General features: G+C 36.7%; 1 protein-coding gene across 9 annotated transcripts in view; it reads left to right on the top strand.

The window, feature by feature from the left end:
• NCOA1 (nuclear receptor coactivator 1) overlaps window positions 1-14,272 on the top strand; it is a 241,787-nt gene that overhangs the window by 166,323 nt on the left and 61,192 nt on the right. For all 9 annotated transcript variants that reach the window (XM_034659813.1, XM_034659822.1, XM_034659818.1 and 6 more), the window contains 3 exons: window positions 1,045-1,224; window positions 2,522-2,617; window positions 10,310-10,450. In XM_034659813.1, coding sequence (XP_034515704.1) covers window positions 1,045-1,224; window positions 2,522-2,617; window positions 10,310-10,450 — 417 coding nt within the window. The remainder of the gene's footprint in view (window positions 1-1,044; window positions 1,225-2,521; window positions 2,618-10,309; window positions 10,451-14,272) is intronic.

The following is a 14,272-nucleotide window of genomic DNA, read 5'->3' as shown; positions in this document are numbered from 1 at the left end:
AACTGTTGGGAATGGTGAGAGAAGAGCCTTAAAAACCCTCTGACTGCCTCCATGGTTTGAATATAGCATTGTAACTGAGAAATAGAAATCATCACCCAGTGATGATCACTTAAAATGTACAGACATCGTTTCTATAACTGAATTCAGTTTTCTTATACCAAATCAGGCAACATTTATGTTTTAACAATCATTTTTATGTAATAACTTATTTTTTAAAATTTTTATTTTTTAATTTTTTAGGTATGGAGGGAGTGAGGGGAGGGGCAGAGACAGAGAGAGAGAATCTTAAAGCAGGCTCCACGCCCAGTGTGGAGCCTTACGCAGAGTTCCATCTCACAACCCTGAGATCATGACCTGAGCCAAAATCAAAAAGTTAACCAACTGAGCCAACCAGGCGCCCCGATTTTTATGTAATAACTTACTGACTACCCACTATGTTCGAGGCATTGTTGCAAATAAAGTGTGAGAAAAATGGTTATAAGAAGCCAAGGTTGGTCTCTGTCTATTCTAAATATTTTTTTGAGTCGCAGTCTCCTTTGAGAAACTTTGAATCCTCTCCCCAAAAAGGTACACATTTTCACAAGCTCATCCTTAAGAATGCATGCCTGCCAGGTTAAAATTTCTGCTTGACAATGGATCTATGGTTTTCAGTCATTTTTTCGTTTCCAGGGTATAACTGGAAACAAATGGAAAAGTGCATTAATGAACTGCTATAAAATTCTGAGTAAAAGGGTAGTAAGCTATTAATTTTTAATTTTTGTCTTTAACTGTTTATAAAGACTGTTAATGAATTAGGAATATGTAAGGTCTTATTTTTAGGGGGGAAATCCTATACAATCTTTTAGAAATGTTACAATTTGATAATTGGTAGACATTTAGATTTGCTAAGGAAGCTAAGTATCCTGTCGCCTCAGGATGTTAGATGTGAAGAGATCTGTCTTTTAATCTGAATATCTAATAAAGCAGTGGGCTAAATGTATGTCTTTTGTGTCCTCAGAGTTTTTCACCCTATTTGCGGACATATAATCAGTTTTTCTTCCACAGTAAATGGAGTTCCTTGGCCTCAGGAGGCAACACGACGAAATAGCCATACCTTTAACTGCAGGATGCTAATTCACCCTCCAGATGAGCCAGGCACCGAGAACCAAGAAGCTTGCCAGCGGTATGAAGTCATGCAGTGTTTCACTGTGTCACAGCCAAAATCAATTCAAGAGGATGGAGAAGGTAAAACAAAGGGTGATTTTAAGGTGTTTGATTGCTTTTTCCATGGCCTAAAAGATCAGGGAGGTAATTGATCATAAACAGCCTTTTTCAGATAGTATTTTTGGTCACTATATTATGTATCATAGTGGCTTTTCACCTTACTATGTTATTTCCTAATACTTAAGAAAAGAATTGCCAACATCTAGAATCACCCCTTTAAAATGCCCCCACACTCTCAGTTTTAAGCTGGCATTCCCACTAAAATGTCAAATTCAAACCAACTTGCTGCCTAGAAATAAGAGACGTAGCTAGCTGCTGCCAGTTGGAAATGTACCAGATGCAGCAGGCTGTTGAACAGCTCTGATTTTTAGAAAGTTTCAAGTTTAGAGTGTGGTGAATGTTGGAGAATAGAGTTAGCATTTTTGAGGCCATACAAGGTAATTTATAAGGAGAAAGCGTATGAACAGATGAAAACACAGCTGACGCTCTAATACGAACATGGTATCAACATGACATTAGTCAAATATGTGAAAGAGGATGAGTCTTCCACGTGAGCTAGTCTGAGCTAAGTGAAGAACACCACAAATTGGAAACTAGAGTAAGGACCGGGGAAGGTAGAAGATGAGAAATTAATCAGATACAAAAAGGGCCATGCCTGCAGCAGGTTTAACCTGCAAATGGGTGCCACAGTCAACTGAGGACTTCTTACAAAATACACAGGCCAGTGCCAGACTGTCTTATTTGATTGAGCTCGTGTTTAGCTGTGTGATATCGTGTGTGGCACTCAGAAAAATCGGAAATGGGACTTCGAAAAAAATTATAGATCCTGAAACATTGAAGTCCTCCATCAAGGACAAAATAATTGCTTCTTCAGAAAGAGTTTAATGTTTTTCTCATATGGTAATTATTATCTACACAATGGTTATAAGAATAGCCTTTGTAGCCATTAAGTACTGGTAAGTATAGGAAATTGACTAAAAACTGTATTTAAAAAATCACTGTGTTCCTTAAGTCTAGTGAAAACTACTTCTTCAAGTTGTTATCACCCAAGTACATGAGAAGTGTCCATCTTCTCTGCTTTATATCCGAACATTCAATGCGAAGGGATAATTTTTGCTAACCAGATCTCTACCCGGAGCTGCCAGTTTTTGGTTACCAGCAATTTTATCTCTAATATTATACTATTAGATCAGAGTGACTCCAGTATTGTGTCAGATCCTATAACGTGTTGTTTTTATGAAAACCATTAATGGCAAATGATAGATTTGAACTGTTTTCTGCCCTCTTTTCTTCAACTTCCCTTTCTTGTTTTGGGCAGATTTCCAGTCATGCCTGATTTGTATTGCACGGCGATTACCTCGGCCTCCAGCCATTACAGGTGTAGAATCCTTTATGACCAAGCAAGATACTACAGGTATTAACTGCAAAGTCTAGAATTACATCCAAAATTTTGTGTCCTTCTCTTGTCTGCTATTCGGCTTCTGTTTACTCGTCTTTTTTTTTTTTTTCAGTTACGTCCATGTTGCAGCAAATGTTGAGAATTCGTTCTTTCTGATAGCTGAGTAATATTCCATTGTATATATGGACCACAGCTTCTTAATCCAGTCATCTGTTGAAGGGCATCTCGGCTCCTTCCATGATTTGGCTATTGTGGACAATGCAGCTATGAACATTGGGGTGCATATGGCCCTTCTCTTTACTACGTCTGTATCTTTGGGGTAAACACCCAGTAGTGCAATGGCTGGGTCATAGGGTAGTTCAATTTTTAACTTTTTAAGGGACCTCCACACTGTTTTCCAGAGTGGCTGTACCAACTTGCATTCCCACCAACAATGTAGGAGGGATCCCCTTTCTCCACATCCTCTCCAACAATTGTTGTTTCTTGCCTTGTCTATCTTTGCCATTCTAACTGGCGTAAGGTGGTATCTCAGTGTGGTTTTGATTTGAATTTCCCTGATGGCTAATGATTTTGAACATTTTTTCATGTGTCTGTTAGCCATTTGTATGTCTTCATTGGAAAAGTGTCTGTTCATATCTTCTGCCCATTTTATGATTTGTTTATTTGTTTCTCGTGTATTGAGTTTGAGAAGTTCTTTGTAGATCTTGGATACCAGTCCTTTATCTGTGGTGTCCTTTGCAAATATATTCTCCCATTCCGTGGGCTGTCTCTTAGTTTTTTTGACTGTTTCCTTGGCTGTGCAGAAGCTCTTTATCCTGATAAAGTCCCATAAGTTCATTTTATCTTTTATTTCTCTTGCCTTTGGAGATGTGTCGTGAAAAAGGTTGCTCTGGCCGATGTCATAGAAGTTGTTGCCTATGTTCTCCTCTAGAATTTTGATGGATTCCTGTCTCACATTGAGGTCTTTCATCCATTTGGAGTTTATTTTTGTGTATGGTGTGAGAGAGTGGTCAAGTTTCATTCTTTTGCATGTAGCTGTCCAATTTTCCCAGCACCATTTATTGAAGAGACTGTCTTTTTTCCACCGGATGTTTTTTCCTGCTTTATCAAAGATTAGTTGCCCAAAGAGCCGAGGGTCCATTTCTGGGTTCTCTATTCTGTTCCATTGGTCGATGTGTCTGTTTTTGTGCCAGTACCATGCTGTCTTTGTGATCACAGCTTTGTAGTACAGCTCGAAATCCGGCATTGTGATGCCCCCAGCTTTGTTTTTCCTTTTCAACAGTTCCTTGGAGATTCGGGGCCTTTTCTGGTTCCATACAAATTTAAGGACTATTTGTTCCAGTTCTTTGAAAAATGTCCTCGGTATTTTGATCGGGATAGCATTGAAAGTGTAGATTGCTCTGGGTAGTATGGACATTTTAACTATGTTAATTCTTCCAATCCATGAGCATGGAATATTTTTCCATCTTTTTATGTCTTCCTCAATATCTTTCAAAAGTGATCTATAGTTTCTAGGATATAGGTCCTTTACGTCTCTGGTTAAGTTAATTCCAAGGTAACGCATGGTTTTTGGTGTTATTGTAAATGGGATGGATTCCCTAATTTCTCTTTCTTCAGTCTCGTTATTCGTGTATAGAAATGCAACTGATTTCTGGGCATTGATTTTGTATCCTGCCACCTTACTGAATTGTTCTATAACTTCTAATAGTTTGGGAGTGGATTCCTTTGGGTTTTCCATATAGAGTATCATGTCATCTGCAAAGAGAGACAGTTTGACTTCTTCTTTGCCGATTTGGATACCTTTGATCCCTTTTTGTCTTCTGATTGCTGTTGCAAGGACTTCTAGTACTATGTTGAATAATAGTGGCGAGAGTGGGCATCCTTGTCGTGTTCCTGATCTTAAGGGAAAGGCTTCCAGCTTTTCCCCATTGAGAATAATGCTTGCAGTAGGCTTTTCATAGATGGCTTTTATGAGATTGAGAAATGTACCCTCTATTCCTACACTCTGAAGGGTTTTAATCAGGAAAGGATGCTGTATTTTGTCAAATGCTTTTTCTGCATCAATTGAGAGGATCATATGGTTCTTGAGTCTTTTCTTGTTGATATGATGTATCACATTGATTGATTTGCGAGTGTTGAACCATGCTTGCATCCCAGGTATGAATCCCACTTGGTCATGATGGATAATCCTTTTAATGTACTGTTGGATTCTATTAGCAAGGATCTTGTTGAGGATTTTGGCATCCATATTCATTAGAGAAATCGGTCTGTAATTCTCCTTTTTGAGGGGGTCTTTGCCTGGTTTGGGGATCAAGGTAATATTAGCCTCATAGAATGAGTTTGGTAGCTTTCCTTCTGTTTCTATTTTTTGAAATAGCTTTAGGAGAATAGGTATTATTTCTTCTTTGAATGTTTGGTAGAATTCCCCAGGAAAACCGTCTGGGCCTGGAGTTTTATTATTTGGAAGGTTGTTTATCACTGACTCAATTTCTTCATAGTTAATTGGCCTATTTAAGAAATCTATTTCTTCCTGTTTCAGTCTTGGTAGTTTATAGGTTTCCAGGAAGGCCTCCATCTCTTCCAGATTGTTTAGTTTTTTGGCATATAGCTGTTGATAAAAGTTTCTAATAATCCTTGCAATTTCAATGGTGCTGGTCGTGACCTCTCCCTTTTCAGTCATAATTTTAATAATCTCAGTCCTTTCTCTTTGTTTTTGGACAAGTTTTGCCAGTGGTCTATCAATTTTATGGATTCTCTCAAAGAACCAGCTTCTAGTCCTGTTGATCTGCTCTACTGTGGTTCTGGTCTCTAATTCATTGATTTCTGCTCTAATCTTGGTCAACTCCTTCCTTGTCAGTGGGTTAGGCCTGTCCCTCTGTTGCTGTTCCAGTTTCTTGAGGTGAGAATATAGAAACTGCATTTTAGATTTTTCTATTCTTTTGAGTGAGGCTTGGATGGCTATGTATTTCCCCCTTAGGACTGCCTTTGCAGTATCCCATAGGTTTTGGACCGTTGTGTATTCATTCTCGTTGGTCTCCATAAATTGTTTAATTTGTTTTTTGATTTCCTGGTTTATCGAGTCATTCTTGAGCAGGATGGTTCTTAGCCTCCAAAGTGTTTGAGTTTCTTCCAGGTTTTTCCTTGTGGTTGAGTTCCAATTTCAGAGCGTTGTGGTCTGAGAATATGCAGGGGTGTTTACTCGTCTTATACAGAAAATATTTTAAGTGATGGTCTTGATTTTGTGCATTTTTTTTGTATTAATTTTTTTTAAGATTTTACTTTTAAGCAGTCTCCACACCCAACGTGGGGCTTAGACTGACAACCCCAAGATCAAGAGTTACACGCTCCACTGACCGACCCAGCCAAGCACCCCATTCATCTTGTGCATTTTAGATGCTGTAATCATTGCCATGGGCAGGGTGTTGGGGAGAACATTATAACTATACACATATTGTTTTGGTTATAAATTATTTTTCATAATCATGAAGTAAAATTTTTAAAGAAATTTGGCAATGTAGATGTAGATACATTTATTTATAAATGGTGGTTTTAAAATTATGCTTTGGTGTATCTGGCTATTTCTTTTTCCTTTCCTCTTTTTCTTTAAATGTATTTAGCACATACGGATTAAGTTCCTAGAACCGCCTGTCACTATGTCTGACGGCTCAGGTTGTACATAGCTGAGCAAAAATCAATAACGTAATTACAAATTGTGGTACATTTTATAATGGAAAAGTTGTGAGATGGTAAAAGGCAAACTAATAGGGAGAACCTATTTTTAAATTAGCTGCTTAACAAGTGCCTGTCTGAGGAGCTGATACTAAGCTCTAAGCTCCAAAGGATGAGATGGTGCCAACTCTGCAAAGTGTGGAAGGGGTGGCAAGGAAGGGTCACCGTGCAGCATGAGAACTACTGATTGAGGAAGGAGGGCTAGCTGCAAAGCCTCGTGGGAAAACAGTGCATTAGAGGAACTGAAAGAAGGGCAGTAGAGCTCAAAAGTGAGAGCTGGGAAGTAAGGCCCTCTTTGTAAAGGCCTACTTCAGATTTGATTTTCAGCCAAAACAAACTGTTATTGTTCTTTACAATTTTCTGTAGTACTTTTCATATATTTATGTAATCTTCACTTTAACACATCAAGTTTCAGACTTTTATGTCAGTTACCTATGTATCAATTACCCCTTCATTTGAAAATAGGGATTGATACCCTAGAGATATTTTTTAGCAGACCAAGATTTTAAAAATAATTTCTACTGAATTTTATTCTTTGTGAAAGTTTAGTTTTAATGTACTTTTTGACTTTTACCATTATTTATAACATTTGTTAATATTTGTTAAAATATTTATTAGTTTTTTAGTCTCAGAAATTTAATATTCCTGTCGTGTGCTTTATTCTTGTGTTTTTAAAGATAAGCTCCCAGCTGCTCTTACTGAGGAGTAGGTGGGGATAAATTCGCACAAATAATAGAGTATAGTGAAGAGAATGTCTAGGACTTGGAGATACAGCATCGGCGCATAGTAATTAGCCTTCACCCTAACTTTCTTCCTTCCCTCTTGAGTCTACCATCTACATGTCCTTTTCCATTTTTCACCAATGTACAGCTCTGGAAAAATTGAATAACCTTTATTGAAAACCAAAAATACTAATGCGTGGAGAAAAAATAGGGTCCACTGAAAAATATAACTGGTCTTTTGTGTCAGTAAAACCAAGTAAGGGCTTGTGAGCAGAATAAAAGCAGGCTGGAAAGAGTGGTAGTCAGGTTACCGAATAATTGGGGAGATGAAGGAGTCCTAAAAATTATCGGGATGATTTAGGAACAGTGTATTTCAGCTTTTCCTCATATTGCATTTCTATACATTGAATCTTAAATTGGATTGTTTTGTTTTTTAAAATTTATTTTAGAGAGAGAGCATTACAAGCAGGGGGAGGGGCAGAGGGAGAGGGACAGAAGCAGACACCCTCCTGAGCACAGAGCCTGATGTAGGGCTTGATCTCAAGACCCTGAGATCATGAACTGAGCTGAAATCAAGAATCAGATGCTTAACCAACTGAGCCACCCAGGTGGCCCTTAAATTGGATTGTTTTAAAGACTGTATTTTCCCGTAGGAAAAGTATTATTACTGGCAGTTTTGTTCCCGACCAAGGACCCAGCATTAAAATCTTACATGTACGTGATTTTAAAGTAAATGTGTACAAATTTAAAATTAAGTTCTGAATCATAAAATAATTATAAATCTAGAGGGAACCTCAGAGATCATGGACTCTAGCCCACTCATTTTACAAAGGACAGAATTTTGAGTTTTCCAAAACCATACAGCTAATTGCTGAGAACAGACATCCATAGGCCCTAATAAAGAACTCTTCCTTTATATTACATTGCCTTCCACCAAAGCACTATTGCAAGGACATCACCGTACTGTACACACTTATTACATAAAAGATACCAGAGGAAATGTAAAATATAAGGAAAATAGAAAGGTGCCAAAGAAATATAAAGTGTTCTTAAAATGTAAATAACATTTTATTATATTGTTGAATAGATTTAGATAAAAAAATAATAAACTAGTTGCAATAAGTATTAGATATTTAATTCCTTAAATTTTAGTAGTAGTTTTAACTCTACATAGAGTTACGTCCCTTAAAAAAGTGGTTCACAGCCCTTAAAAAAAGAAAAAATCATCTACCAAGAACTGTTGTACAGCGGCTTATTAATTAGTTGGGTGGGTTGGTTGGTTGGTTGGTTGGTTAAACTTTCCTCTAGCAAGCATAGGTATTCTAAATCAACCCATTCATGATTCTCTCCTAAGATAGTCACTGCACTACCCAACCATTTGTTACCATTGCTGATAATTTAATCACTGCCTCCCCTCCCATCATGCAATTCTAGACTCCTGCTCTCTTGTGCTTAGTACTGACATGAATACATAAAAACACACACACACACCCCTACTTTAGTCATTGCCTCTGAGGAGCATTTGTTGTGTGTGAAGGTCCTGTGACAGTTGATTCTCTGCTATAACCAACTCTTGACCTCTGATGTAATAAGAGACAGAGATTAAATAATTATAATTCTTAGAAAATCCAGAATTGTCTATAGTTGCAGTCAAGTGTTCACTAGGCTATCCCCAAACCATTCTTAAATAACAAAATTCCTTTCTTTAAGTTTAAATTGCTTTTCTTTCTACCTCTTTAAGTTTAAATTGCTTTTCTTTCTACCATTTACATTTATGCCAAGACTTGGGCGACAGACAGCCTTATCAGACAGATTCAGATATATCAGATTCAAGACTCTGAGTTAAAGCGGCCTAATAAATTCCAGCAAACCAAGTGAAATACATAAAGAAGGGATTAGTTAAAATGAGGGTGCACAAATAGTTCAACAGATTTGAGTTCGTTGTGAGAAGAGGGAAGATAAGGAAAAGACAAATCAGCGATGCACAGAAGAGGAAACATGAAACATTCTCAACCTCATTAATTGGGAAGTACAAATTTAGATCATAAACATTTTTCAGCTATTAATTGTAAAAAATAAAGAAGCCTGACAATACCCCAAGTGATGGAGAGGATGTTGGATTAATTGTAGCTCTTATTACGTTTCTGGGAAACAGTTTAATGTTACAAAGTTCAGTATTCACATAACCTGTGAATCAACAGTTCTGTTCCTATGCATGTGCCCTAGAGAAGCTCTCACACACATGTACCATGGAAAATGTAGACAGTGTTCACAGCAGCACTGATTGTAATATCAAAAAACGGGATACAATCTAGATGTCCCTTGACGGGAGAATGTAAAAACAGAGGAATGTGACAAGTGAGGAGTACACACATAATGGAATGGTATAGGTGGTGGTCCGGTTCTGAAGTTGGATGGTGGGTTTGCAGGTTATCATTTTATTAATCTAATTCTACACACGTGTATATCTTACCTATATTATTTCGTGTTCATATAAGATTGCATAAAAAAATAGAATAGATCTGGATAATCCCAAACTGGCTTAATCGGCCCCTGGTTAACTAAGGAATAATTTACCTGAATTCTTCCATAGCCATCTAGGAAGTTTGTTCAAGTATGATAATAATAGCAAATCACTACTACATTTTATAAAACATATGTTCTATGTGCAGAATGTCTAACCAATCTTAATGCTCTCATGTTATCTTTTTCTGATTTAACTTTTATTGCCTGATTCAGTCTTTGTTTATTCTTCAATGCAATATTGCCTACAACCAAAGAAGAGGTAGAAAAGGAAAGTTTTGCTTACTTTCTCATATTCTCTTCACTTAGTTATTGGAAATTAATTTAAACGAAAATAATATATTTCATCTCTGTCTTTCCTTTCCCGATAAGTGACCCAGTCATTAGTATGTAGAGAGTAGAATCCAAAGAGCGGACTAGACGAGTTGGATTTGCGTTAGTCCCTGCAGCTTCAGGTCTTGATGGTACGACTTTAATACCTGACTGAAATTGAATTTTAGAATATGATATGCTAATATATTACACACTCCAAGGCCAAAACAGTTTTTTATTATCACATAAGTGATACACTCTGTTACCATATGTAATAAAAATTAGTAGTGTTTATTAATGTTTTTGTCCACTATGCATTTAGGGGCAGCAGCAAATTTCTTTGATATAGTTGTCGATTTTGAAATACAGATGACTTATATCAAGAGGCTGTCACAAATGGAAACTTTCCTTCTTCATGTAGGTAAAATCATCTCTATTGATACTAGTTCCCTGAGAGCTGCTGGCAGAACTGGCTGGGAAGATTTGGTGAGGAAGTGCATTTATGCTTTCTTCCAACCTCAGGGCAGAGAACCATCTTATGCCAGACAACTATTTCAAGAAGGTAAAATTTTTTTCTCTTAATTATTTTCATTAACCTTGCTTTTTATTAATACGAAGTAATTTATATAGAATTTATGGCTTGATAAGTATTTTCTCCAAGTTACAGTTTTTGCAACAATCAGTTTTAGGAAAGGAAGAAATGGGTAAGCAAAGTAATTCATGAGTGGATCCTGAATTTGGGATGCACATTTTAAAGAACAGGGTATCATGTGGTGGTCACTCACTCACTCATTCATTCATTCATTCATTCAGCAGACATGTATCAAGTTCCTCACATATATAGAACACTATGTCAGGTGGCAGGGATATAGTGATGACTAAAAAGCAGGGTTTTGCCCTCAAGGAGCTTAAAATATATTAGGACAATATGTGACTTTAAAGATCAGTGTGACATGGGCTTATACCCAGGGGTATAACCAAAGAAAAAAATTAATTCTGACTTGGAGAATCAGGGATGTCTTCAGAGAAGAAGTGATAATTTCGTCTGACTTTTGAAGATCATTCCCAGCAGAGCAGGCATGTGAAAGGGCTTCTAGATAATATAGAAATCTGTATCACACAGGTTTACTTCATTACTGTTACGGTACCTATATCACCTGACTCAGGTTGAAGTTTCAAGTTAAAAATATGTCATATGAAATTAATAATTGTAGAGATGCTATGTCATGGATGGGAGATAAAACAAGTATATTCCCTGCCCTTAAGGAACTTAACAGTATCACTAGAAACATGGGGAAAATTATTTGAGAAAGTTCATAGAGTTTCAGAGGTGAGGGTTTTGATATACTTTAAAAATATTGTCACGTAATTATGTTAGTCTAATACTTCATTCCCTGTGTAATTTATTCTTTATTCTTTAATAGTTTCTTTGGAAAGAGACTCTTCGTATGGCTCTTCCTGAAAAATAATTTTAAAATATTTTTCATTATTCTATCACCCTTCTTAATTTTAATATTTCCCCGTAATATTAGATTTCCTAACTTTATAGATGATTTTCCATTTGTTACATTTTAGGTCAACGGCTTCCAAGTGTTATGTGGAGAGGAAGCAGCTTGATTTTTTTTTTTTTTTCGGGTAGTCATCTATTTGAATCTCAGTAGTCTGGTTACTTCTGGGACAACTTCCTTTAGACTAATAAATACTTCTCTAGTGGGCCTCTTACTAGACTGATACCTTGCCCAAAGATGGTATTTCAATGGATAGGACCAAGAACCTCACATTTTTAAAAAAGTTCCTGGGCAATCCTGAAGTGCAGTCAGGTTTGGAAACCATTGCAATAAGCAACTAATGCCATTTACTGGTTGCAGACTTCGGGACTCCCTCTACTAGTAGTGGCACTTGACTTCTGCCTAAGTTTGAGACTCGGAGCACTGTCTCCATTCACTGCCAAAAATGCTAAAGTATATGATAATCTTTATTTTTTACCTTAACTTTATAAGTTGGGCCTTCCAAGACTTTACGTGAAACACTTTTAATCGTATTTGCCTATAATTTATATATACTTGCACCAAGGCAAAGCAGGTCTAGATTATTGTCTTATTGTCTAAATGACTAGGTTCCCTGTAGATGTGAGTGAACCAGTTGATGTATTTCTAAACCATTAGAATTCTCTATAAAACAGATTGATTAAAGTTTAACAAGTAACTATTATTAACATATGAAGTAAAACAATTTAGAGTGGAATGTAAAGAAATATAATTCAACACCTCTTCCCCATTAGTCATTTCTTCATGTCCTTTTCCACTTTTGGGGGGAAGAAAACATTCCTCAATAGAAATAACTTGTATTTTTCTCAGCACTGTTGTCCAGAGTTCACATGACTCTGATTATATAGCTTTGGAGATTCTGGGCAATTTGCCTAACAGTGTTCATGGATTGAACACATTTTTTTCTGGTATTTCATACTCAGCAGTATCTAACCTGGTAAGAAAACTGTGGTCCCTGAAACACATGGGGATCATCCGTTAAAGATGTTGGCCTGCTGGCTTAAAATCTCCTGTGAGGACCCAGGTATCTTCTGAAGCTCCAAAGGCAGCCCTTAAGGACATGGAGCGTGAAGACCCATTGGTCTATTAAGAGTCGGGGCAGGTGTAAATTTGTATTTGCGGTTCCATTGCTCCCTCTTCACTCAAGCATGGTGTGAAAAGAGTGAAATTATGCCACCGTGTGAAACTTGATTTTGTGTGAAACTTTTAAAATGTTGGAAGTTTGTAAAGCTCTATAGTGATTGAGTCTTTTTTTATTTTCCTGCCCATTAACTTACTCTTTGAAGGCAGTGGCTGGTAGAAAATCCTAATGTGCATTAAACTTTAAGTTAGTTCTTAGCTTAGTTTTTCAGCTGCTTTTGACAGAGACAGCTTTTAAAGGGAATTCACTGTTTTATTTTCCAGAATCAAATTTGAAAAAAACAAAAACAAAAAACCCCCCACATTTCAGCCAAAGAATATGTGGTCATTCAGCATGAACTAGATTACAGTTGTGGTTCTCCAGTGAGATTAGGGGGAAATGGGTATCAGGATCATGGAAGGAACTTTTTAAACTAGGGAGGAGTTCTGTGTAGGTGTATATGGTTTGGAAGAGTTCCCCAGATTCAGTTCATTTGAGAACTGTTCCTTTAAGAAAGGTTTGGGTTAAATACTTCCCAAGGGTCCTTGATAACATTCATCCAGGGCAGTTGTTAAACCAGATTTCTGGACTCCACCCACACTACTGAATCAGCGTCTATAGTCTAAGATGTTTTCTTACAGAGAAGTTTGGAAAACATAAACCTACATTCCACAGGATATTAATAGCTGTAACTAAGGAATGATGTTTCATGCTGAATTAAGTTTGGGGAATGTTTCAGTCTCCCACTCTTGAGAATTCATAAGATGTATAAAGTGTTTAAGTTTCTGGGAGGTTCTACAATAAAGGTACCTCTTTGACTTTTGTTATCCAGACATATTTTTTCTCAGCATGCTTATTCCTGTAGCACATCTATCAGCATTTAGGGAGAGCAGCAGTCATGGGAATGTTGGTCTACATAGCCTAGGAAAGTTTTATGAAAGTTTTGCTTACCTATTATCAGTGATTTAATGGATCATTGTTTTTTTGTCTTGAAAGATGTCCATGATGTATTGTTATATTGAAAAATAGGCTACAAAAGCACAGCATGTATAGTACCATCTCACTCTTGGACGTTTATCCAATTCTAGAGGGTTTACGAAATGTGGACAGTGGTTATCTCTGAGTGATGGGATTACAAATGACTTTATCTTACTCTTTCTTCACTTCTCTGTTATCTTAACGTTATAATCACAAAATAAAGTTATTTTAATTAAGAAAATCACAAGACAATTGGAAGGAGTTTATAGTATCAAGAAGTTTGGAAGCATTGTTATACAACTTAGTACCGATATGAATGATTAACCAGAATGTTCTTTGAGACTCGTGTAATGTGGTTAATTCCATGGTCCGTAGAACAGAGTTAACTGAGAATCTTTTTTTGCTGGTCTTGTTGAAAATATTTAAAATATGAATTTATTTTCCTTTTTGAGAAATTTTGATATACTGAATAGGGTTTACTTATTAGTAATTGAAAATCTTAGAGCATCTAGGGGTAAATTTTTTTCTTTATCGTAATTAAGAGTTTTTAAATTGCGTTCTTTCTACACATATCTAGGGAAATACCAAAAGGAAAAAGAAATCTCTACCAGCATTGACCTGTAGTATCCTACCACACATTTTATACCTGCCCATTTAGTTAACTTCAGTAAAGCCTGCTTGTTGAGGTTATCTTGGCCCCAAATTGGGTGGAGTCCAAAAGCCAATAGCTCTACTCTTA

This window comes from Ailuropoda melanoleuca, chromosome 4, assembly GCF_002007445.2.
Source record: "Ailuropoda melanoleuca isolate Jingjing chromosome 4, ASM200744v2, whole genome shotgun sequence".
Taxonomy (NCBI): Eukaryota; Metazoa; Chordata; class Mammalia; order Carnivora; family Ursidae; genus Ailuropoda; species Ailuropoda melanoleuca.
Note: the sequence above shows the minus strand (reverse complement) of the source record. Positions and strands in the feature narration are given on the sequence as shown.